This window comes from Abramis brama (genome assembly GCF_963993115.1).
Source record: "Abramis brama genome assembly, chromosome: 4".
Classification (NCBI taxonomy): domain Eukaryota; kingdom Metazoa; phylum Chordata; class Actinopteri; order Cypriniformes; family Leuciscidae; genus Abramis; species Abramis brama.
This window is the reverse complement of record NC_139966.1, coordinates 34,432,176-34,455,140: the sequence shown is the minus strand read 5'-3', so window position 1 is coordinate 34,455,140 and position 22,965 is coordinate 34,432,176. Positions and strand designations below refer to the sequence as shown.

The following is a 22,965-nucleotide window of genomic DNA, read 5'->3' as shown; positions in this document are numbered from 1 at the left end:
TGAATGCGCTTACTCGATCCGCCATGTTTTTTGTTTTGAAAAGTGTCTTATTTTACCCAGAATGCATTGCAGTGTAGTCCTACTTAAGATAGTCAGAGTCTTAAGTGCTTTATGCAACGGTCTGATTTAGATGTCTATCTGAAGTCTGACTATCTACTATATCTAAGCCATAGTCAAAGTCTATATTTGTGAAACCGGCCCCTGAACTCCAGGACTAAGTCTTAAATCCTGTTCACACCAAGACGGTGCAATATTCACATATAATTTGTCTGTTCAGATCAGTGCAAAAGAAATAGCTAATAAATGAAAATGCTCATTTACTCTCTGTCAGAAGGTGGCAATTATAGAAAAACAATATTTGTTTTCTGTCAAAATGATTGAAAGCACTTTGAAATATCCATAGTTTTAGTTAAATCTCGGAGCCTTTTTGATGAACGCAGCACATATTTATTACTGCAGTAATGTTTAACATGTCAGCAATATTGCTGCGGAAAGATTCATCTGAGCTTTTGGGGTTATTCATGGTCTATTGAAAGTAATTTGTTAATACTTTTACACTTAACTTTCCTTTACACGTAACTGAGCATTTTGTTCTGTCACGTGAACTCATCACATAAAATAAACAAATTTTTGCAAGTTTTAGGTAAAAATGTATAAACTTTTGGCAGTCTGAAAAGTTTTTTAAAGAGATGTTAAAAGAATATTCTGGGTTCAGTAGTTAAGTGCAGTCAACAGAATTTGTGGCATTATAAAAACAAACCAAAAAAAACAACAACAGAAATCTGGGTTACTGCGAAGTACTCACAAAAAAAAAAAAAAAGAAAGAAAAAAGTACAATTTAATGGGGGCCAAGTGTTAAAAATTCTAATGTAAACAAGTATGATTTTTGTGTGAAAACATCACTCACTAACCTTTTCTGGGTAAATTGATATCCTATTTTACAATGGACCCTCTTCACATTTTCTGGTTTGTCAGAAGCGGAAGTCGTCATAGTTGGGTAAACTTTATAGTGGTGAACTATAGCAAATATAATTTGCTCCAATAGCAAAAAAAAAAATCCATGATGTTTCCACGACTTTCCAAAAGAGGGAAAAAATATAGAGAGATTGATTGCAGCAGTCAGAAGACAGAGGGATGTCAAGTTTTCCATCACTCCCTCAGCCGTTTTATTAGAAATACCCTCGCAGCAGCGTTAGTTTGTAATTTACTGCCAAAGTAATATAGCACAAAGTATAGCATTATAAATCTTTTTTATTATTATTATTAAAATATGAAAAACTTTACTATATTTGCGATGTTGATTACTGTGGAAACGCATCATCACAGTCCTTGAAAAAGGTCCATGACAACGTGGCAAGGTAAACCCTAAAACACCTGTAATCGATTTAATGGAAGAATACATTTAAGTGGTTTTATAACATTATAATCTTAACTGCTTTATTGCAAATTCTTAAAAACTGCCCCATGCACCTCCTGCAACCTCAATTTTTGAAATTTTGAAAATAATACTGCCTGAAAGAAATTTAGTGTGGTTGTGTGCTATTCCTAACATAGCTTTATTTCCAATTGTATTTTGGGTTATGTAACATCTTTCTTTTGTTGTTGGTCTTTTTCTTTTCAGGTCTTCCACCAGTATCTGAACTGCACATCCGTCACTCAGATGAGACCTCCCTAAGCGCTCTGTGGACTCATGCCTCTGGCTCATCATCCCGTAATGGCTACGTCATTCAGCTTTTCCAAAGCAACACGTCTACAGTTATTCAGACACGCAACTTGAGCCGTGACATGAGAGAGTGCACCTTTAATGTCCTCACGCCTGGTCGCCTGTACGACATTACTGTAACCACCATCACACAGAACATCCATAGTTCTGCTACACTAAAGGGAAGAACATGTAAGGTTATTTTGCCATTTTCGAAGAAAGATTACTCGTTTAATACTAGAAGTGATAACCGTGTTTACTTTCTGAAGGTCTAGGTTATGTCTGATGAAACTGACGATTTTCAATTTTTTCTTCTTTGGACAAATTGTGACAGATGTTAAGACATTTTCCAGGTTTTCTTGCCTGTACAAAAAAAAAATCTAAATGCATTATGAACAAACATCAATTGAAAAACTTGAAAATTGAAAACAAAAATATTCAATTTCAACGCATTAACAAATGTTAACAAACAGAACAGTGTTTTTATATTATTATAGGAAATGTTATATTTACAGAATCTAATTGTAATCAAATTGTGTGTTCTCAGTGCCTTTAAAGGTGAATCACCTGAAACTAAGTAACAAGGGAAATACAGACAGTTTGAATGCAAACTGGGAGAAACCACATGGGGATCTGGATTTCTACCACTTGCTGCTGTTACGGGTCGAACAGACGGTGCACAACGTTTCTGTTTCAGCAAACACAACCTCCACCCTGCTCCCATTCCTCAGACCCGGTGCTTTACACAAGTTAATGGTTACCACTGTCAGCGGATCACAGACCTCCAAACTAGCCGAGGCTGAATGCCGTACAGGTACAATTCCGTGTGAAAGTATGTAAAAACCAGTTAAAAACCTGGTTGAAATAAACATTACTCAAAATAATGCAAGTGTTTAAAAGTGTACAAAAACAAGGTTCACACTTTCCATTGTTAAAATGCACTCCATAAATTATAATGCATTCTCTTGTTGAGCTGGACTGTTGATGCGTTTTTTTCATTAGTTGTTTATTATTAAAAAAAAAAGATTACCACATTATATATTGTAATCCTTTTTTATGTATTAACCCATATAACAAAAACATATATTTTAATATTTTGTTTATATGAGTTATTTCAGAATATGCAAAATATGTATTATGTAAAATAAATTGCTAATGTAGATTTTAAAATGGATTTATGTATACATATATTTTTGATACATTTTATTTACTTATATTTCCTCATTTATTTTTTGACCATCTTTTTTCCACTAACTATTTTCCCACATTATAATCACAACACCATCTCCGCCAAAACTATTCACAGTTAAATACAAAGGGGATTTGTGGAATTTCAGGAAGCTCTGCATAAAAGCAGCAGATCATTTTAAACACATCCTGCTGGGCTCAGATGCTCTTTCTATTTTCAGCCAGTGTTTAATGAACTCTTGTGAAGTGACCCAAACAATGGAAGACAGTTGGACAATCTACTGCAGCTAGACACAATACATATCACACAAAAAAATTCTGTAAAAACATTTCAGTTTATTCAACATGTAATTGCACACATGCACACTCGCATTTGGAATGTTCTGAGTTGGATTTGAAAGTTTCCTGTGCATATAGATTTTGATTTTACTCTGAGATATCTACCTGCATTTCTGTTTATGGAAGTTTCAAGTTTGAAGTATGGATTGAAGTTCATGTTGACTGTTTATTGAAAAGATTGTTCTGAGAAACCTATCACTGGCTTTGATTAGATCGATCCAAGCCTTTGTTATTTAAGTTTGCTGAAGACTGTTTTAATACTTACCTGTTTACTCACCTCAATCTACTTGGGCCCTATCATACACCCGGCGCAATGTGGCACCGGGTGTGACGCAAGTGTTTTTTTTGCTAGTTTCATCCCGACACAGTTATCCTTTTCATGTCCTGCGCCACGTGGTTTAAATAGCAAATGCTTTGTGCATCCTTTGTGCGCCCATAGGCGTGATGGTCTGAAAACCAGGTGTGTTCAGGCGCATTGTTGGCGCGTTGCTAATTTGAGGTAACTGAAATAGACTGCACCATTGACCAACAAAAACCTGGTCTAAAGTCACTGGTGCAGTATTTTTTGTTTTTTTTGTTGTTATTTAAAGGGCACATTAGTAATGTATTTGGCTACTCTTTATTACACACACAGGGGCCAAATATTAAAAATAAAAGGATTACAATGTACAAGATTATTATTGTGTACACAAAGATATGGTGGAATCCGGCTTGTCCCGTAGATGGTCTAACTCACACGAGGAGATTAGTTTCCTCTCTGGAGAAGTGTTCAGTCTTTCCCCTTGCAAATTCCACCATGTAAATAGCGAATCTGCCATGGCCTGAACACAACTGGCTTTTACAGGGAATGGGAGATGAGACTCTGATTGGTTTATTGCACGTTACGCCCAAAAGACATTTAAAAAAAAAATGAAAAAAAATGTTCCCCTCATTAAACTAGCAAAAATGGACTCGGACACACCCTAAGTGCACTTGCGCCGTGCGCTTAGATTGTTAAAATAGGGCCCCTTGCCTGTTTCTTCAGTTTTTTGTTAAATGAACTCCCACACCTTGGGTTATCGCATTTCCCATGTGTTATGATATACGGCATATACAGACAAGGCGATACAAGCGTTGCTCCGTTTCTGTTCTTTTTCTGAACTGCACAACAGCTAACACAACATGGATGCACTCTGTGTATCGACTCACTCTGTCTACATTATTTACCTTACTAGCCATGCATGTCACAAACAGGTATAAGTCGTTTTATATATTACTATAAATATCCGAAGCTTTCATTACCCCATGTTTGTGTGTCGTAATGTGTCATTTCCAAGCTTGATCAACAGGGCCAGCTATGACTATAAGTTTATTTCTCTAAAAGTATAACACTCTGACTATAGGACGCTCAAACAAAACATTGATTTGCTTGTTTGAAAAATAAATAAAATAAGTCATGAGAAGCATTTTAAAGTACAGTGAGCACCATTATTCGGCTAACCTATTGATCTCGTATATATTTATTATCTCTCTGTGGTTTTCAGTGCCTGCTGCGGTTTCTGACATCACCGTCACTAACAGTGGTCCAGACTTTCTGAATGTGTCATGGAAGGCAGCAGAAGGAGATGTGGACAATTACATGGTGGTGCTGAAGGACCAGGAGATCGTACACACACACACTGCATCTAAAGCAACCACAGAGTGTGTATTCAGAAGCCTGGTTTCCGGCCGACTGTACACCATCTCCATCACCACACACAGCGGCAGTTACAGGAACCAGACGTTTATACAGGAGAGGACACGTAAGAAATAATATTAGCTCTGTTTATTATCATAGTTATCAGTTATCAATTATATTTCCCTTAAATCTGCATGACCAAATCATCAATCATAAATTAAAAAGTTGAAAATGTATAATCATTTCCCCCACTCTGCAATATTAACTTTACGCTAATGAGAACTAAAAGGACATTAATTGTCTTTCCAAGTAGTTTATTTGATAAGTTTAGGCCCGGTTTCACAGACAGGGCTTAGATTAAGCCAGGATTAGGCCTTAGTTCAATTAGGACATTTAAGTATTTTTTTTATAAATCTGCAGAGACAAAAAAACATCACTGGTGTGCATCTTGAGATAAAACAATGGCACTGACACATTTTAAGATTTGTGACCCTGGACCACAAAACCAATCATAAGGGAGATTTTATATGTCATATAAATCATATATGAATAAATAAGCTTTCCATTGATGTATGGTTTGTTATGATATGACAATATTTGACCGAGATACAACTATTTGAAATGTGGAATCTGAGGGTGCAAAAAAATCGAAATATTGAGAAAATCGCCTTTAAATTTGTCCAAATTAAGTCCTCGATGTTGCTGCATCCGCTCACAAAAATAAATAGTATATATTTACATTAGGAAATTTACAAAATATCTTCATGGAACATGATCTTTACTTAATATCCTAATGATTTTTGGTATAAAATAAAAATCGATAATTTTGACCCATAAAATGTATTGTTGGCTACTGCCACAAATATACCTGTGCGACTTATGACTGGTTATGTCAGTGGAAGTTGCTGGAAACATGCATTTTAGTCTGGGACTAGCTTAAGCCTTGTCTGTGAAATCGGGGGTTAATATTAAACTTTATTAAGAACACACACGGTAAAAAAACACAAACAATAAAACAGATGAACACCAAAAAAACTAAATCAAACAGTGTCCACAATATCACATATTTGCATAGGCTAAATCACCAATGGTTCCACATACTGGAGAAGAACCTGACTGAACATAGTGCCGGGTTCATCAGTGTTGAAATTATTTTGCAGAGTCTGATAAACTGCACATACATCTGTACATGATATATCGCAGCACAGCAGAACCGATATATATGGCACCTTCAGCAACAGCCTCATTCCATCATTATATGCTACACTGAGTTTCCGCATGCTGCTCTGCTCTGCTCTGTAATGCGGCCACAAATGGGCAGAATACATAGGGGTTACAATATGAGCTAAGAAGTGCAGTCTTCACAGATCCTGAGCACATACTAAATTTTCGGATCAGCATATTAGCTTGTGCATACATCATACGACACAGTCTGTAAATGTCCCTATCATCAGACAGGTCATCAGTTATTGTCACACGTAGCTGCAGTAAATTAGCTCACGAAGACAAATGGCTCAAAAGGAAAAAATCATTAATATAATCCACAGAATAACTCAATCAACAACTATGGCAACTGATAAGGCAAGGAAAGACTGTCACACAGAAAACAATGAGGACTGAACCAAAACTCAAAAGTAAACTAAACAGTGCATAACCCTGACAGTTATATAATGTCCTAAGTATTTGGCCTCATCACATACTTTGAGAACAATACCAGACAGAGAGAAGTCAGGAAATGACGGTTCCTGCCTTCCCTACTCCTAACAATCATAATATTACTCTTCTTTGCATTGTATTTACTTTTTTTTTTTTTTACTGTTTTAATGAACAACTTTAATGTTAATCAGAGAATGCTATTGCAGATTTATCCACAAAATGAGCGTACTCGAATAAGAAGTGAGGGTAACACTTTATTTTACAGTGTCCTTTTTACATATGTTACATGTACTTACCATAGTAATAACAGTAAATTATGCATAATTACATGCAACTAACCCTCAACCAAATCCTAATCCTACACTAACCCTATAGTAAGTACATGTAGTTAATATTACTCAGTACTTAAATATATAATTACACTGTAACAATGACACCTTAAAATAAAGTGTAACCGAACTGAGTAATATTAATTAACTACATGTACTTGCTATATAGTTACGGTCAGGGTTTCGTTTAGGGTTACTTACTTGTAATTATGCATAATTTACTGTTATTACTATAGTAAGTACATGTAGTAATGTGTAAACGTCCCCTTAAAATAAAGTGTTACCCATTTAATTACCAGAAATGAACATTAAACATTAAAGATGTCATGTGTCGTTTTTTTTATGGTATTAATATTTTTGAAAATATGAAAATAATGAAATGGCATTATTCCTCTTTCAGAGCCATCGACGGTCCAGAACCCCACTGCCATCCACTCAGCCAGAGATGACTTTCTGAAGGTTTACTGGAATCATGCCTCTGGGGATTATGACTATTATGAAGTGGCGATCGAGTTTAACAGCACACGTCTTCAAAATCAGAAGCTCAATAAGACACAAAGTGAGTGTCTGTTCAGTGATTTGGTTCCAGGACGTCTCTACACCGTGACCATCAGCACTTGGAGTGGGCAGTACAACTCAACAATCTCTATACATGGCCGAACATGTGAGTGACTGTTTGTTTTAGAATCTCTTTTCCCTATTATAAGGGAACAAGCATTGATGTTTTTGCAAACTCTCATTAAAAATCAATAATATCACAGTGGATTGCAACCATCAGTTTGAAGCTCAAAAAAGTGCATTCATCCATCATAAACGAACTCCACATGGCTCCGGGGGGTTAATAAATGCCTTCTTTTAGGGGGTTAAAAGCAAAGCCATGAGTTCTAGCTTCCGGCCAAATGAACATACGCAGTCTACTTGCGTCTAAATCGCAACTTACGCAACTTATGACGTCAGAAGTAGCGTAGAGCATCATGGCATAGCGTAAATTACAGCAGTACGTCGCATTACTCGCATAAGTTGCGCTTTAGACTTAAGTTGTATCCGAATGTTTGTTTGGCCGGAAGCTAGTTATTTTACTTTACCCGAGAACTAATGGTTCCCCTAGGAACATTTTCCTGGTTGCATTTGCACCGCCGGTAGGAACTCTGAAGTGACGTAAGCCGCGTTTGTTGTTCTGACTTTTATTTTGAAGGCGCTGAGAACACCAGAGCACACAGAGCTCACTTTCTCTGTTCACTAGTTTACGATCTGTCTAACAGTCCTGTCTAATATGTTATTAGATAGAACTGTTAAACATAATTACACAGTATATGACAAGTTATAAGCGTATGCCGTGTGGTTGATGTCCAGTGTTGCTAGCTGAGCAGAAATACATAATCATGTTTCTCTTGGTTCCCTCAAAGTTGTGTTGGATTTTCTCTTTAGCGTAAAGGTTAAGAGGCCAATCTATCACTGTTTTCCAGGTTCGTAGAGTTAGTTTCTGGAGTAAATATATAGGCTATAATGGTTGTGTTTACACAGGCTTTTTTTTAAAAAGGCGGGTGCTGGTGTTTCACGTGCGTTCGGCCAATCAGCGTTCACTAACGTCACGGATAGTTCCTATAGTGTTTAGACCCTACTCTGAAGTAGGAGCTAAATTAGTTCCTCAAAAAGGAGTTCTTAGAACTAAAATTGTTCCTAGTTCCTGCGGTGGGAACACGCAAAAATCCGGGTACTTCTACCAAAAGTTTTAGGAACTATGAAAAGGTTCCTCTGGTGCCAAAGCCCCTAAAGAGTCAATGTGAAATTTGAAAGGCGAGCTAAAAAAAACGACATTCTTATTACATCATTCAGGCATGTTGTTAAAAATAAACTTCAGTCATGCATTTCTAATAGTTTTGGAAGGATATGCACAGTTTTCAGAGATGCAGTTTGTCTACATGAGTTAAGAAGAACACACCTCCTAAATTAACATACACATGTCAGGGGTGTGTGGAGCAAAATCGTTACATCACGAATGGGGTGATTTAAAATCCTTGCCTTATAAAGGGTGGAAAACAAAAACTCATATTTTAAACTGGGGAGTTACCTTTGAAGTTGAGAAAATTAAACTTGCAGTATGATTTTATTGTGACACATTTTGATTTTCCATTTTATGTCCCTTATAAATGACATTGTTTTTCACTTTCTAGTATGAGAAAAGATGTAATCAGTGGACCACAATAAAATTAATCTTATTTCACTCTTGTGTTCTTCAGTCCCGGGTGCTGTGGGTAATTTGTCCCTGACGGAGTGTGGTAGCAGTTTTTTGAGGGTGAAATGGACATATGCTCCAGGAGATGTTGATAATTATGAGGTTCAGATTATCTTCAATGACACGCAGGTGTCACCAGCTGTGAATCTAAACAGCACAGTTAGGGAACACCTGTTCTCTACGCTCACACCAGGCCGGCTCTACAAGATGGTGCTGTCTACTCACAGCGGGTCATACCAGCGTGCCGAGATCCTTGAGGGCCGCACAGGTACTGCAAGATTTTTATTGATCATGTACAACTGCTTGAACGTAATCTCTCCAAAATCAAAAGAATAAAGAAAATTAAGAATATTTGTTTTGAATTTGCATTGTGATATAATTGTCATGGATTCAAGTATACTCATGGTAGTATTTGTTGCACTGCCTTAAATGTATGTATTTGTTTCTATAATACAGTAATAATGTGGGTGTAACAGTGAAGGCACATGTTTTCGTTGTTGTTTATTTTATTTTATAATTCTTATAAAGAATAAGAATTGTCCATTTTTATTTCATTGTGACTTTAAATGTCCTATTACCTTTGAAGTGTGAAACATTACTTTTGATTATTTTTTTAGTTAAACTTTCTTTATAAAGAATATTATTTTGATGAAATGATTTTGTTTGACTTAAAGGTGGAGCAAAAAAAGAATCTGGACATATTTTTGTGAGATTCAGCGTTAAATATAATACGTTTTATTATGATGATAAATATTATAGCATTGCATTAAGCAGTGGTTTAATATGTAATTTTTTCACATAATTGAAAAACAATTCATTTGTAATCAATTTGACCAGAAGAATCACAGATTTTACACATTATATACTCTCAACTAGGTGTTGAGCCTGATAGGATTTGAGTCAAGATGCATCATTATCATCATCACCACAGTTGTATATCCTTTGTGTAACAGCTGAATTGTTTTTGTTTTTTTGCCATCGTACATGTACCACCCAGTGCCCAGTCAGGTTCAGAGTGTCCGTCTGAGCGCTGGCACCGTAGACAGCAGTCTCAGAGCCTCTTGGTCTTCTGGTGATGGAGACATGGACTTCTACTCAGTGTCTCTGTTTCAGGAGACACATGTCAAGGACACCAAACAAGTACCTAAACACATCACACAGACAGAATTTTACAACCTAGAACCTGGTCAACTTTATTCGGTTACTGTGCAGTCTGTCAGTGGAACTCAGACGAACAACAGCACAACTACTGGCAGAACCGGTGAGAAACACACATATTAATGGTGGTTTACATGTCAGGACAAGAACTTCTAGTGGAAAGACAACACTTCATGAATTTGATTCATTAAATGATATTGTCAAGTGCTTGAAACCAGAAACTACAGTCTAATGTGTGTGTGTGTGTGTGTTTCAGACCCCTCCGCAGTCATCGGCCTGCGGGCAGATAATGAACTCAGCACACACAGTCTGTTGGTGAGCTGGACGGCAGCTGTGGGTATTTATGATGGATACAGTCTCCAGTTACTTGATGACAGTGAGGGAGTGATTGCCAATGCCTCTGTGCCCAACGCCAACAACAGCTACCTGTTTAAGAATTTAACGCCAGGAAGGTGGTACAAAGCACACGTTCAGACAATCAGTGGCACTGCCAAAAGCAAGGACGTCACCACTAAGGGACAAACACGTAAGGCACCTTTTGTGTGTTTAAAGTAACATAATATAAAAATGTACTTTTACTATTTTTATTCGCTTTAGTAGTATTTTCACAAGTGGTAGTAATAATTTCACTCTTAGTAAGTTATGCAAATGAAAAGTTAAATAGTATTATGAAAGGTAGCTACTGCAAATTAAAATGTTGAATAGATGAAACACTTATTATCTGTAGTAAAAAAGGATAATTGAAAACATGCTGAAATATTTGATAAGTGTTTTTTTAATGTTGTGATATTAGTACTAAGTTTCAAAAATTTACCACTTGCTTGTGAAAACAGTACAGAAGCAATTTAAATATATATATATATATATATATATATATATATATATATATATATATATATATATATATATATATACTGTATATGTATATATTCCTGGTCCTATTGTGCGTATTTTATCACTGCACATGGTTTTTATCCATAATAATTTTGTGTTGCATTGTAAGATGATATGTCTTTGCAATGTGAAAATGTAATAGGCCTAACTTGAACCAAGTTAATTCCACAGACCAAACCCTAGCATTTGAAGCACCGATATTACAATTGTTAGGGCCAGATTTACTAACAAGCTTGAGCCAGATCTTTTGGCGTAAAAAAAAAAAAAAAAAATGTCAGGATTTACTAAAGACACACAGTGGAAAAATAGCACTAAAAATGCGTGGACAGAGTTATTTTTGCGACTGGCCTTATTGCAAATGTATCTGTTGAAGTTTCCCTTTCAGATACAAAATTTGTGGGAGGAGAGTATTTAAATGAGCCACGCAAGGTGATTTACTAAGGTTTGCGCTAGTCAGTTTACTTGTATTTGCACCAGTATTTAACGCCCTAAAAGAGCATGTCTTAAAGTTTGTGTTGGTTATTATGGAAATGAATGGCCGATATGAAAATATATATTTTTTCATTTTGTGTACTGTAACAAATTGCTGTAAAATTTACAGCAACCTACTGGCAATTTTGGTTGCCAGGAAGCCTGTAAAATGTAAATAAATAAAAAAGTAAATCATAAACTACAATTATACTGTACAATTATACAGCACACCTGTAAAAACAGCAAAACAAGAGCAGCTGTGAATCTCATTCATAGATATAGAGATAACTCATTTCATTTGAGGAAACCTATTTGTTAAATTGCCATTAAATATTTATACTGTGAGCTATTTCATTTGAGTTCACTAAGAAAAATACTTAAATTAATTCACTAGAAACATCAATTTAACTAAATCCTACTAGTTAACAACAGCACACATGAATGAGTTGAAGAACTTAACCAAAAGTTCATCAATGCATCAGCAACTACACAGTCACTGCCTTTAAATAAAGCAACATGCAGTATAACATCAGTGTTTTGCTGCTCATCCTGGACTGAAGCACAGGCTCTACTCTCCAGCACAATGGTGACCCACAAAATTCAACAGAAACCCTTTAAATCCCAACAGAACATTAAACATTAACAGATCTTCATTATATCATTATGTGCAAAACCACATGCATGAGACGAAAAACTAAAGTATAAAAACACAGTATAAATATGAAATGGCAATTGACCAATTTAAGATAATCGGTTTGCTCAAATGAAATGAGTTTACACAGGTTTTAATTCATACTGTAAAGATTACAGTAAAGAACTGTAAATTCACAGCTGCTCTTGTTTTGCTGCTTTTACAGGTGTGCTGCATTTTTACAGTTTAATTGTAGTTGATGATATACGGTAATCTTGTAAAATTTACAGGCTTACTGACAACCAAAATTGCCAGTAAGTTGCTGTAAATTTCACAGTATTTTTTTTAAAGTGTTCATAAAAAAAACAGTAAAATAATTTTTAAATCCTAGAAACAATTATATAAACTGAAGTGTATTGAAATGCATTATGTGTTTTTAAAGATTACTTTTAACTGAGTGTTACATGACAGCAAAGGTAATATAAATGTAACTAAATTAAAAACGAGCATGCACAATTGATAATAATATACACATACACACACGTATATAAATACAAACTAACACAGAAAAAAAGAGATTCCAAGTCTTTACCGATCAATGATGACAAGACAGTTTACAAAACGTGTTCTCCAAATCTCCTCAGTTCCAGCAGCAGTGACCGGACTACACATATGTTCCAACACAAGCAGCGAGCTTTCATTCTGCTGGGCTGCAGCAGAGGGCCGAGTGGACGGGTATGATCTTGATCTGTATGATCAGGACAGGACCCTACAGTCTCACAGGAAACTGGGAAAAGATGCTCTGAACTGTTCCTTCACACACCTGTTGCCAGGAATGCTGTATAAAATGATGATCCTCAGCAGGAGTGGGAAGCTGAGCAGTCAGTCATCTATATGGGCACGTACAGGTGAATACTGAAGCTCTTCTCAATATTAATGAATTATGAATGATTCCTAGTTAAAATGCTTCACAGCATTTTCCTGCTCTCCCCAAAAAACACTCTGTCACTCTTCATAGGTGTCAGAAACTTTATTAAGAATCAATACTTGCCCCATGAATTTGATTTTTTAGGGACTTTTTTTTACCTTCATTATAGCACAAGTTTAGCACTTCAGTCAGTAGTTATAACCCCATAAGTGGATCAAATATATTATTAGACTATTACAAGAACTAAAATTAGAACTAAAATATATTTCTTTAACAAAAGTAAAACTTAATACCTATAGGAGCTTGCAAAAGAATAAAAAAACCCTTAAAAACTGTAACTGTGTGCTAACATATGTATGAAAATGCCTCAGGTTACACATGTAACCCTGTTCCCTGAGAGGAGAACAAGACGCCGCGTCATGACATTGATGCCACTGCAGGAGCCGATGTCTGAAGTATGTGTCTAAACGCGCCAATCTGATTGGCCAAATGAATGGATGTCATGACACAACATAGTGCATAACCAAGTCCATAAATAGACACCAGAAACATGTGTCGACAGATTTAATTGTCTGAAACTTACCACCAGAAGATATTAATTCTGCTATGTGGAAACTGAACAATTCATGTAGATTAAATCCTTAAATTAGAAGAAATCAATCGTCATCGTCAACCTTGACACGGCTCTCATTCGCCTCATCGAGGCTTTCTCATTGGCCAGTAAAGTTGTATTGTTCAGCCAATTTCAGTGAGCTACTGCTATTGAAGCATCCACGCGGGCTCCAAACATCGGTTCAAATTAGTGTAAAGAATCCCCACCAAACTTAATCCACCAGATAGGCTTTTGCATTAACCTCTGACTCACATACTGAATGGTAAGCAATACCTTGATGAATTTGAAGTAGTAAGTTTGCCTGTGTCTTCACTAGGCCATGCTTTTCCAAATACAGCTCCCGCAGGAGCAACTCCTGTCCAACACTGCTGCTGCAGTTCCCATTTACGACTCCACATGGTTTAACTCCACATTAAACCGCAGATATAGTCCATTTTCAGCTCAGACAGAAGCAATTCCTGAGCGTCACTATCGCAGTATTGACTCCTGTTCACGACTCCAAGTCGATAAGCACAACAGCAAGACGTGTCAAACATTAAAATAAATAAACAAATACAATAATCACCATAGCTCCCCTGGCGTTTCATGCAAATGACATACAACAGCAGTGTCTATTCTCAGCTATTTATTGTGAACACATCACTAGGTAATGCTTTCTAAAAGTAGCTCCCGCAGGAGCAACTCCGGAGCAGTGCCCGCTCTCGACTCCACATTTGGACATAACTGGGAGATGTGGTCCACCTTCAGCTCAGGCAGGAGAAACTCCCGAGTGTCACTGCCGCAGTAGTGTCTCTCGCTCATTACTCCAAGTTGATAAATGCAACAGCAAGAAATGTCCAAGAGTAAAGGACCTGAAATTCTCCTACAGCTCCCCAGGAGCATCCCCCAAGCCACAGCGACAACAGTGCCCAGTCCAGCTTCTGTTGTCCCTTCCCACATATCTTTGTCGTTTATTCTCTTTACTCCTTTTTTTGAGGGAGTTCTATCGTACTAAAACTGAATCTTCAATTGGAACTACTGCCACCAGTTTTGACCGTGTCTTTTCCAGCTTGCTGTCCTAAATCTAATTTGCACTTTTATATCTAAGCTCGAGTTGAAGCTGCTTCCTCGAGCCCCTCCACTGCAGACAGCAAGCTAAATACGCTTAACCTTATTAGTTTAAAGATTATATGGGCAAAGGAACTCGTGAAGTGAAGTTCACAACGTAATTTCAAGAGGAGTGAACCCATCTAATCTTTCAATTAACTGCCGGAACATATAAGCAGCCGCTCAACTTGCTCTGGCATCAGCTGTTTTGGCATTCCTCCACCTCCCCAACTCCACCAACATAATTTAGGCATCATGCTACCATACTCATCATCCAAGCATTAGTAGTCCTACTGGGGGATATATCTAAGCTCGAGTTGAAGCTGCTTCCTCGAACCCCTCCACTGCAGACAGCAAGCCAAATACACTTAAACTTATTCGCTTAAAGATTATACAGGCAAAGGAAATTGTAAAATTGATAATCTTTGCCCCTGAAAGCAAATCTGAGAAAAAAACTTCCTGTGTTCTGGCAAGATCTCGATGTGAAAGTAGGGGTCATCATCGCATATAGATAGATCATCACAAACCAATCCTCAGATTGTTTTTGTGACACTGTGAGCTTGAGAGTGAGCATCTTGAATGTCAGTGTTGGAAAGCTAAAGCTTGTTGAGGTGGAGATGAAGGAGACAGGCGATAGAGACTGTGCAGCGCACGTCATTTATTCAGACACTTCAAAAACAAAAATATATCACGAGTGCTTTTCAGCTGAAATTCAAACATGGAGGGGGTGCTCTCATGGACCGGGGCCCAAAGGAGTCATGACTGCTATTTTTGGCTGCTAGTGGAGAAGAATTACCTCAGGTTAGTCCTCCCCTTAGTCTGTACGGGTCTCCCAGCCACTTTCTTTACGTGGGGGAGCTCAAAAAGCCACTCTCTCCTTTTGCTCCTATGTTTTATCTTTCCTGAAGCTGGGCCCCGCTCAAGCACAGCTGGAGGAGGGATTATCTTCCCGGTGAGGGATTATCTTTCTGAACACCACAAATTAACATTTTGCCTCCTGATACCTAGCAACGACCATATTTACAGTGTCGACAAACAGGCCTCTTTCTGGTCCAAAGAATTTGCAGAGCGAACTTCAAGATCAAGAACGGGGTCCTCTGAGTCAGCAGAAAGAGCCAGAGATAGGGGAAATATCCATCTCAAAATCTCCTTCTACATCCCTCGAGAAGAGAGCCAAGCGGGATCAGACCTTGCGAACTTTGAATCTCTCGCAATGCTGACAGAGGGCTGACCTAGCATGCTCCTCTTCCATATACATCACACATTGGGTGAAAGTTTTCATGTGTAATATAATGAGGACAGGGAGTCACACACATCCTAAATCTCGACCCTGACATGATGGCAGCATTTCTGGCATCTATTTATGGACTTTGTGATGCACTATGCTGTGTTGTGACATCCATTCGTTTGGCCAATCAGATTGGCGCGTTTAGACAGGCATTCCTATAGTGTCAACATCACGGCTTCAAGTTCCACTCGAAAGGGAACTTATTTTTCAGTTACAAACAAACTAAAATCTAAATCCACACTAAACTAAACTAACTAAAACTAAAATGAAATTCAAAATAATTTTTTTTAATCTACCAATTTACAAAACTGGAACAGGCCTTTGTTTAAATTTTTGTTTAAGCTTATTTGTTTGTTTCCCCAGCTCCTGCCTCAGTCATAGACGTGCATGTTGAGAATCAGGGTCAAATGGACACTCTTCTTCTGAGCTGGACACGTGGCCCTGGAGCACTTACTGGATATTCAGTCTCTGTAGATGGCTTTGAGCAGCATTTGGGTCCAGAGAGCACTCAGGTGGTCTTCCACGGACTAGTGGCTGGTCGGCTTTATCCTGCTACGATTCAGACCTGGAGTGAAAATCTGACCAACACTACGACTGCAGTAGGGCGCACAGGTCAGTGCTGCTGCAAGTCAGAAAGCCCCAAATTAACGTTTCACATTATCACTTATCTAATGCAATAGTGATGGGCCAATTTCATTTAGATTTTTTAAATATTACTTATTTAAAAGAGTAAATCTTCTGTGCTGAAAATCCTCTTCTCTTCTCCACCGCACCTCTCCTTTTATTAGTGAATAATTACTTAAACTTGGATTTAATCCTCCCTTAAAGACTTGAAATATAGTGGCCAAATCATATTAGAATAGAAGTGAATCATCATAGTGATTATTTCATATTAATGAAACTTTAATGACACTTTTATCACATAATCATGCTTATACTGATTTGTGACCTTTTTGGAGCTCAGCAACACTTAGCTTTCATCAAATAAAGCAGCTTGGATATTTTGCTAAAACCAAAGTACAAGCAATGCACAACAGGTTTGAAAGCTAAATTACTCCTATTATATCAAAACAGTTCCTGCACCTCCATCATCAATGTCCGTCAGCAGCTCTACCAGCTCAGTGGAGATAAAGTGGCATGCCCCATATACAGGAGACTATGATGATTTTGAAGTGACGTGGTTTCCTCAGGACACACTTCAGGTTTCTGGCAATCATTCCACTCAGCGTATCCTGGAAGGACTTCATCCAGGCCGGCTCTATAATATCAGCCTTCGGACTGTCAGTGGGATGACAGACAGTCCTGTGACCTACAGCAGTCCTGTTTACCACACTGTGAGATCCCGTGAGTGTTTATCCAGTTTAATATCATACAGTATTTAAACAAAAAACAAACAATTTTTTTTTAAAGTTAAGCATGTGATTAACCTGATGAAAGAAAACTGTGGGTTTTGTTTTGCATATGGCTCTTTGATTTCAGAATTTTTTGGAAAATTACTTTCCAAAAAAGACTGTATTGATGTACCCAACAAGAGTAACCGAATGAAGCCGAGAATAAATCTTAATGAGTGTTTTTGGTGAACAGAATCAAGTGTCGAGTCACTGGGATGAACCAATCCCATCCCAGCTGTTCTGAAATGTGTAGTAGTTTGGTAAATAAATGTAATGAACACAGTTGATTTTAAGCACTGAAAAATAATCTGTTCTTTCTGGGATCGACTTCCAGCCCTAGTATATGGGTCATAGAGCTCAGAAGGTTCGAGTGTTCATTAAAAAAAGGGTATAAAATTTGAACAGAAAAGTGTGGGTGAGTTCTGGATTGTGCATTGAGGTTTTAGATACACAAACATGGCTTGCAAAGAAATTTACATTTAGCATGTAGCTACATTTACATTTAGCAGACACTTTTATCCAAAGCGGCTTATAAAAGAGGACCTAAATCATTTAGTAAAAAAAGCCAACAATATTTGTGATTAAGTGCTTGCAGAAGAGGTGCGTTTTCAGATACTTCTTAAGTTCTTAAGGTCTCAGCAGTTTGGGTGGAGGAGCTGAGAGGGTGAAGGTTTTTGAGAGTGAATCTGTGAATATTTGCTAACAAACTCAAATACAGTATTAAACTTTGTAAATTGCTTTAGATATGTCAAGAGATTAATAAGAGATTTCTTGTTCTCTACAGCTCCACATTCAGCTCCGAGCTTCCACTGTTTCCCCTTAAGCTCCACCTCTGTCTCCTGTTCCTGGATACCTCCAGAGTCCGATTTTGACTCTTATGTTGTGGAATGCCGCAAACAGGGCTCCAGGACACCAGTGTACTCTTACACACTGGGACACAACGCTCTTTCGCAGCATTTTGACAGGCTGGAACCCTTCAGAAACTACACCCTTTACATCACAGTGATGTCTGGAGATAAGCAGAGTTCAACCACAAAAAACAACGTTATCACTATGATCGACAGTAAGTGACAGTAGAACACAATCTTGCTCATTCTACTTGAAATCACCAACTCTCATGAATGACTTTTGTTCACTTTGGTGCATATTACTGTATAATGTGATCAACACATGGCAGCCCACTTTGTGTAAAATAAAACAGCTTTTTCTAGAACACAGATTTTAATGAAAGAATTGCGAGTTAAGGCTGGAATACACTATACTTCTGCACAGATTTCTACCTTTATTTGCAATCTAGACGAGTCAATGCTAGTTGCCTAAGGTCAGAGACAGTTTGCAGGTTTTGGGCAGTCGGAGTTGACATTTCACAGAAAATTGCAGACTTTGATTTTTTACTTTAAGACTATGATTCTGTCCAGTCGAAGGATATCAAATACGTTTGACATTTTGAGTTGTTTTAGAACACATTCCCCTAGTTTCACACACAAGGTTTAAGCCTTGTCCAAAATTAAAATGCATGTTTGAGCAGTTTTAACTGAAAGCAACTTGCACTGACAGATTGTCACGGTTGGCGGCTGTAATGAAGCAGCCAACGAAGGAGATAATAAATCTTTAATCCAAGAATCAAATTTATAACCAGGAGAGGAAACACAAACAAACTAAAATCAAATAACAACCGCAATGCAAGACAAGGAACAAACAGAAACTGAGGGCTTAAATACTTGAGTGCAAACAAAGGAGCTAATGCGTTAATTAATGAGACACACCTGAATAGAATAGTCGAATCAATCAGAAACCATAGACCCATAGACACAAACAGGCATGATGAGGATGACTAAACTACAGTAGACAACAAAGCTATACATGAATATTTAACAATACCCGTTCTTGTCTTAGGACAACTTTGAAGAACTTTTTTGATCCACTTCAAAAGTTGACTACTGTAATTAACAAACTGGAATGCTATGGCTGGGCATACACTGGTTTTCGTCCGATTTTGAGCCGAATTCTGACTCGTGCTACTCTTTTTTTGGAGTCGTGCTGATTTTCAGTTTTGTCTTGCAGTGTACAGGGTGAAACAAGAGGCGATAAACCTCTTCTGACTGGCAATCGGATGGTCAGATGAATTTCTGGCATGTCAGAACTTTTGGTCACCCCTCATGAGGGTATCACACAGTGTAGAGAGCTACAAACCAATTGCCCAAAACTCAATGTATGTATTCCCTCAATGCATCTGCGTGAAAACCGAAGTTAAACCATTTCATCTTTAATGCAGCAAGAAAGGATAAACCATATTGTTCACGTCTTCCAAGTCACCTGCGTGTTCATGGCTATACTCCGGCGCCTCTTTTGTTAATTTACTTTTCACTTTCACTTTATTTACTCATTTATTTAATATTTGCTTAATTTTTATTATCACGGGAACCGTTGTACATCATCTGGCAATTGGTGATAAAGAAATGTCACGTTGCAATATTGGAAATTTTTCCATTTTAAACCATGAAGACGAGTCAGTGGATATCAAACAAGCGATGTGCAAACTTTGCGTGAGAGTTATGTCGGTGAAGAAGACAAACCCCAGTCAATTATTCACTAATTCATCCTAATTCCATCTATTAATTTATTTATTTCATTAGTATATTTACTTCAATCCAAATTCAAAGTTCTACTGTTTCACTTACTCCACATTCTTCACATAAATTTGTTGGATGCAGTGTACTATTTAAACCTCTGAGTCCTATTTCGAGTCTTGATATTAAACACTCTTCTCTCCCATTACCTCCTGTCCTGAACTCCTCCTTTTCCCCACTTGTAATAGGATTGTGTAAAGACATCTGCCTTTTTGGTCTTCTAGATTGATAAGTGCAGCGTTAGAGTCAGAAAAAAAGCAGCATTCTCTATCCTCATTTCATGTACCAAGAAATCTTCCCATATCACTAAATTTAGACTACACTGGCTAACCGTTCACTACCCCATTCAATATAAGATACTTCATACCATAATAATCTTGCCACTCTATATATCTCTGATCTCATTCATTCATGCACCCCAATTTGAACATTAAGGTTTTCTAATTCTGGCTTATTACCGGTCCCACGGCACAAAATATTTTTTTTTTGGTGGCAGGGACTTCTGTATATGTAACGTGGCAGGCTGGAACATAGAAGGAAGCAGGATCCAAATGCAGCAGTAGTAGTAGTAGTACTTTTATTAAATAAACTAAAGACTAGACAGATTCAAAATCTCAGACATAGGAAACAGAACGGCACAAACAACATCATGAACCCACAAACACTGTAACAAGACACATGGTTTAAATACAGAGACTAACAAGCTAAACAAGATAACAAGAGGGCGTGGTTAATCAGAAACACCTGGGGATACTAATAAACTAGAAAAACTACAAAACATGACACAGAACAGGAAATAACTAAAGTCCACACAAGACAAGGGAAACACCAGACAGGAATCATTACAGTATATCTGGCCCCACAATCTGCAATTACATTCCCCAACACATCCGTGACCTCACATCTTTATGTGTTTTAAAACCACATTAAAACATATATTTTCCCCATATTTTCCAAACTTTTGCCTTTGATCTTTTTCATATTATATTTGCTAATCTGTATCTGTACAATTTCTTTATGGTTGCTGTCATGTTGTTTGTTATTTCGTTGTAAAGCAACCTTGAGTTTGCAGGAAAGTGCTATATAAATAAAACTTACTGGTTTTAGTTTTTTTTTTTTTTTTTTTTTTTGGCAAGGGTATGATGCCTAGTGTTTTAAAATCTGTTCCAATTTTAAAAGACATGTAGTGTATTCAAGCCTTTACAGTAAATAAATAATACTTCTAAAGTATAACTCAGAAGTACCCAAGTTGCCAAAATGCTACAACAGAATCTCAGCAGGTTAATGTATATTTTTCAGGGCCCCCCGTCCCACCGGTGACAGTACGGGTCAGTGAGCGGTCCGCGGTCATCACCCATTTCACCATCTTGTTTAATTTCAACTGCAGCTGGTTCAGTGATGCTAATGGGGCCATTCGTTTCTTCTCAGTAATCGTCACAGAGTCAAATGGTACCAATCATTTTAATGTCAATTTGAATTTGAATTTATGCAATCTATTAATTATCCATGATTATGTCTAAATGTAAGAAACCAAATCCAGTCTCATTTAAATTTCATTTACAGGTGTTGATAATGTCCTGCCGGAGCAGAGACATCCTCTGCCATCTTACTTGGACTACAGACAAAACCACTCCATCAAAACATACCAGACAGGCTACTTTCACAGCCGGTGTGCAGAGGGATCTGACAGCAAGATCCGTGTTTTTGAGATAAACCTCGGAGCAGGGATGAAACATTTGGGGGGAGCTTGCAAATGGGATCCAGAATCTATCCAGCATGGAACGCATCTTTGTGACGGGCCGCTCAAGCCCAGAACATCATATCGGTACTACTGAATTGTTTTATGAACTATTTGTTGTAGTTTTTTTTTAGTCTTACATTTAATAGTCTTACATTTAAGGTTGTAAACTGTAAAGTGTTTATTAATCTCATCTTCAATGTGTTTTAGTACAAAGAATTTTATCTTTGCTTTAAAAAAAATTACAATGTAGCGTAACAAGTTTGTTATTTAGCATTTAAATTGCTATCTTTTTTTTTTTTTTTTGTGAATATCACTCCTGAACTGTCATAATTTACTCACCATCATACTTTCCTTCTTCTGTGGAACACTAGAAAAGATGTTTAGCAAAATGTTCATGGTGCACTTTTTCGTAGAGTTAAAGTGAATGGTGATGGGTCCTGTAAAATTCTAAAAATGTTCAAAAAGGGATTTAAATGTTACAGTCAGTGCATGTGTAACCCCTCCAGACAGTCCTACTCGCCCCGCTCCGAGCTGGACTTGGACTGGTGTCTCCAGCATGGGAGGCGGGCACGCTAAAGGACGCTAAAGATCACAGCCTCTAGCATAAGTCGCTAGTACATGATTTTGAACACTTGGCTGTTAGTAAAACACATTAAATTGAGTTAATGCCTAAATCATTTATTTTAATAAAAATAAATTATATAAAACAATTTTACCTTATTAATATAATTTAATTTCATCTATTATTGTCTCTCTATATTTTAATGTTATAATCAAGTAATGATTCATAAAAAAAAATTAAAAACTAGAACCAGTCTGAACTAAACGTTAAAGCAGAAAGAAAGTTGCAAACTGCATCTCCCGTTCAAACTCACTCACTCCCACTCTTGTGCGCACTCTCTCAGTCCTCTTCACATTGGATTTTGGGAAATAGTGCTTCAGCGAGTGTACATCGGATGTACGCTCGAAATCAGAGTGCATTGTGGGTGTAAACGAGTGAACGAATATAGGGAATGAAGTTGTTTGC

The 22,965-nt window shown here is 37.3% G+C and overlaps 1 protein-coding gene across 1 annotated transcript in view; it reads left to right on the top strand.

The window, feature by feature from the left end:
* ptprb (protein tyrosine phosphatase receptor type b) overlaps nucleotides 1-22,965 on the top strand; it is a 50,370-nt gene that overhangs the window by 15,553 nt on the left and 11,852 nt on the right. Inside the window, exons 6-18 of the mRNA XM_084111749.1 lie at nucleotides 1,622-1,894; nucleotides 2,250-2,516; nucleotides 4,753-5,010; nucleotides 7,272-7,535; nucleotides 9,112-9,375; nucleotides 10,105-10,368; nucleotides 10,522-10,791; nucleotides 12,906-13,169; nucleotides 16,540-16,788; nucleotides 17,251-17,520; nucleotides 18,352-18,630; nucleotides 21,497-21,646; nucleotides 21,761-22,022. Coding sequence (XP_083967875.1) covers nucleotides 1,622-1,894; nucleotides 2,250-2,516; nucleotides 4,753-5,010; nucleotides 7,272-7,535; nucleotides 9,112-9,375; nucleotides 10,105-10,368; nucleotides 10,522-10,791; nucleotides 12,906-13,169; nucleotides 16,540-16,788; nucleotides 17,251-17,520; nucleotides 18,352-18,630; nucleotides 21,497-21,646; nucleotides 21,761-22,022 — 3,334 coding nt within the window. The remainder of the gene's footprint in view (nucleotides 1-1,621; nucleotides 1,895-2,249; nucleotides 2,517-4,752; nucleotides 5,011-7,271; nucleotides 7,536-9,111; nucleotides 9,376-10,104; nucleotides 10,369-10,521; nucleotides 10,792-12,905; nucleotides 13,170-16,539; nucleotides 16,789-17,250; nucleotides 17,521-18,351; nucleotides 18,631-21,496; nucleotides 21,647-21,760; nucleotides 22,023-22,965) is intronic.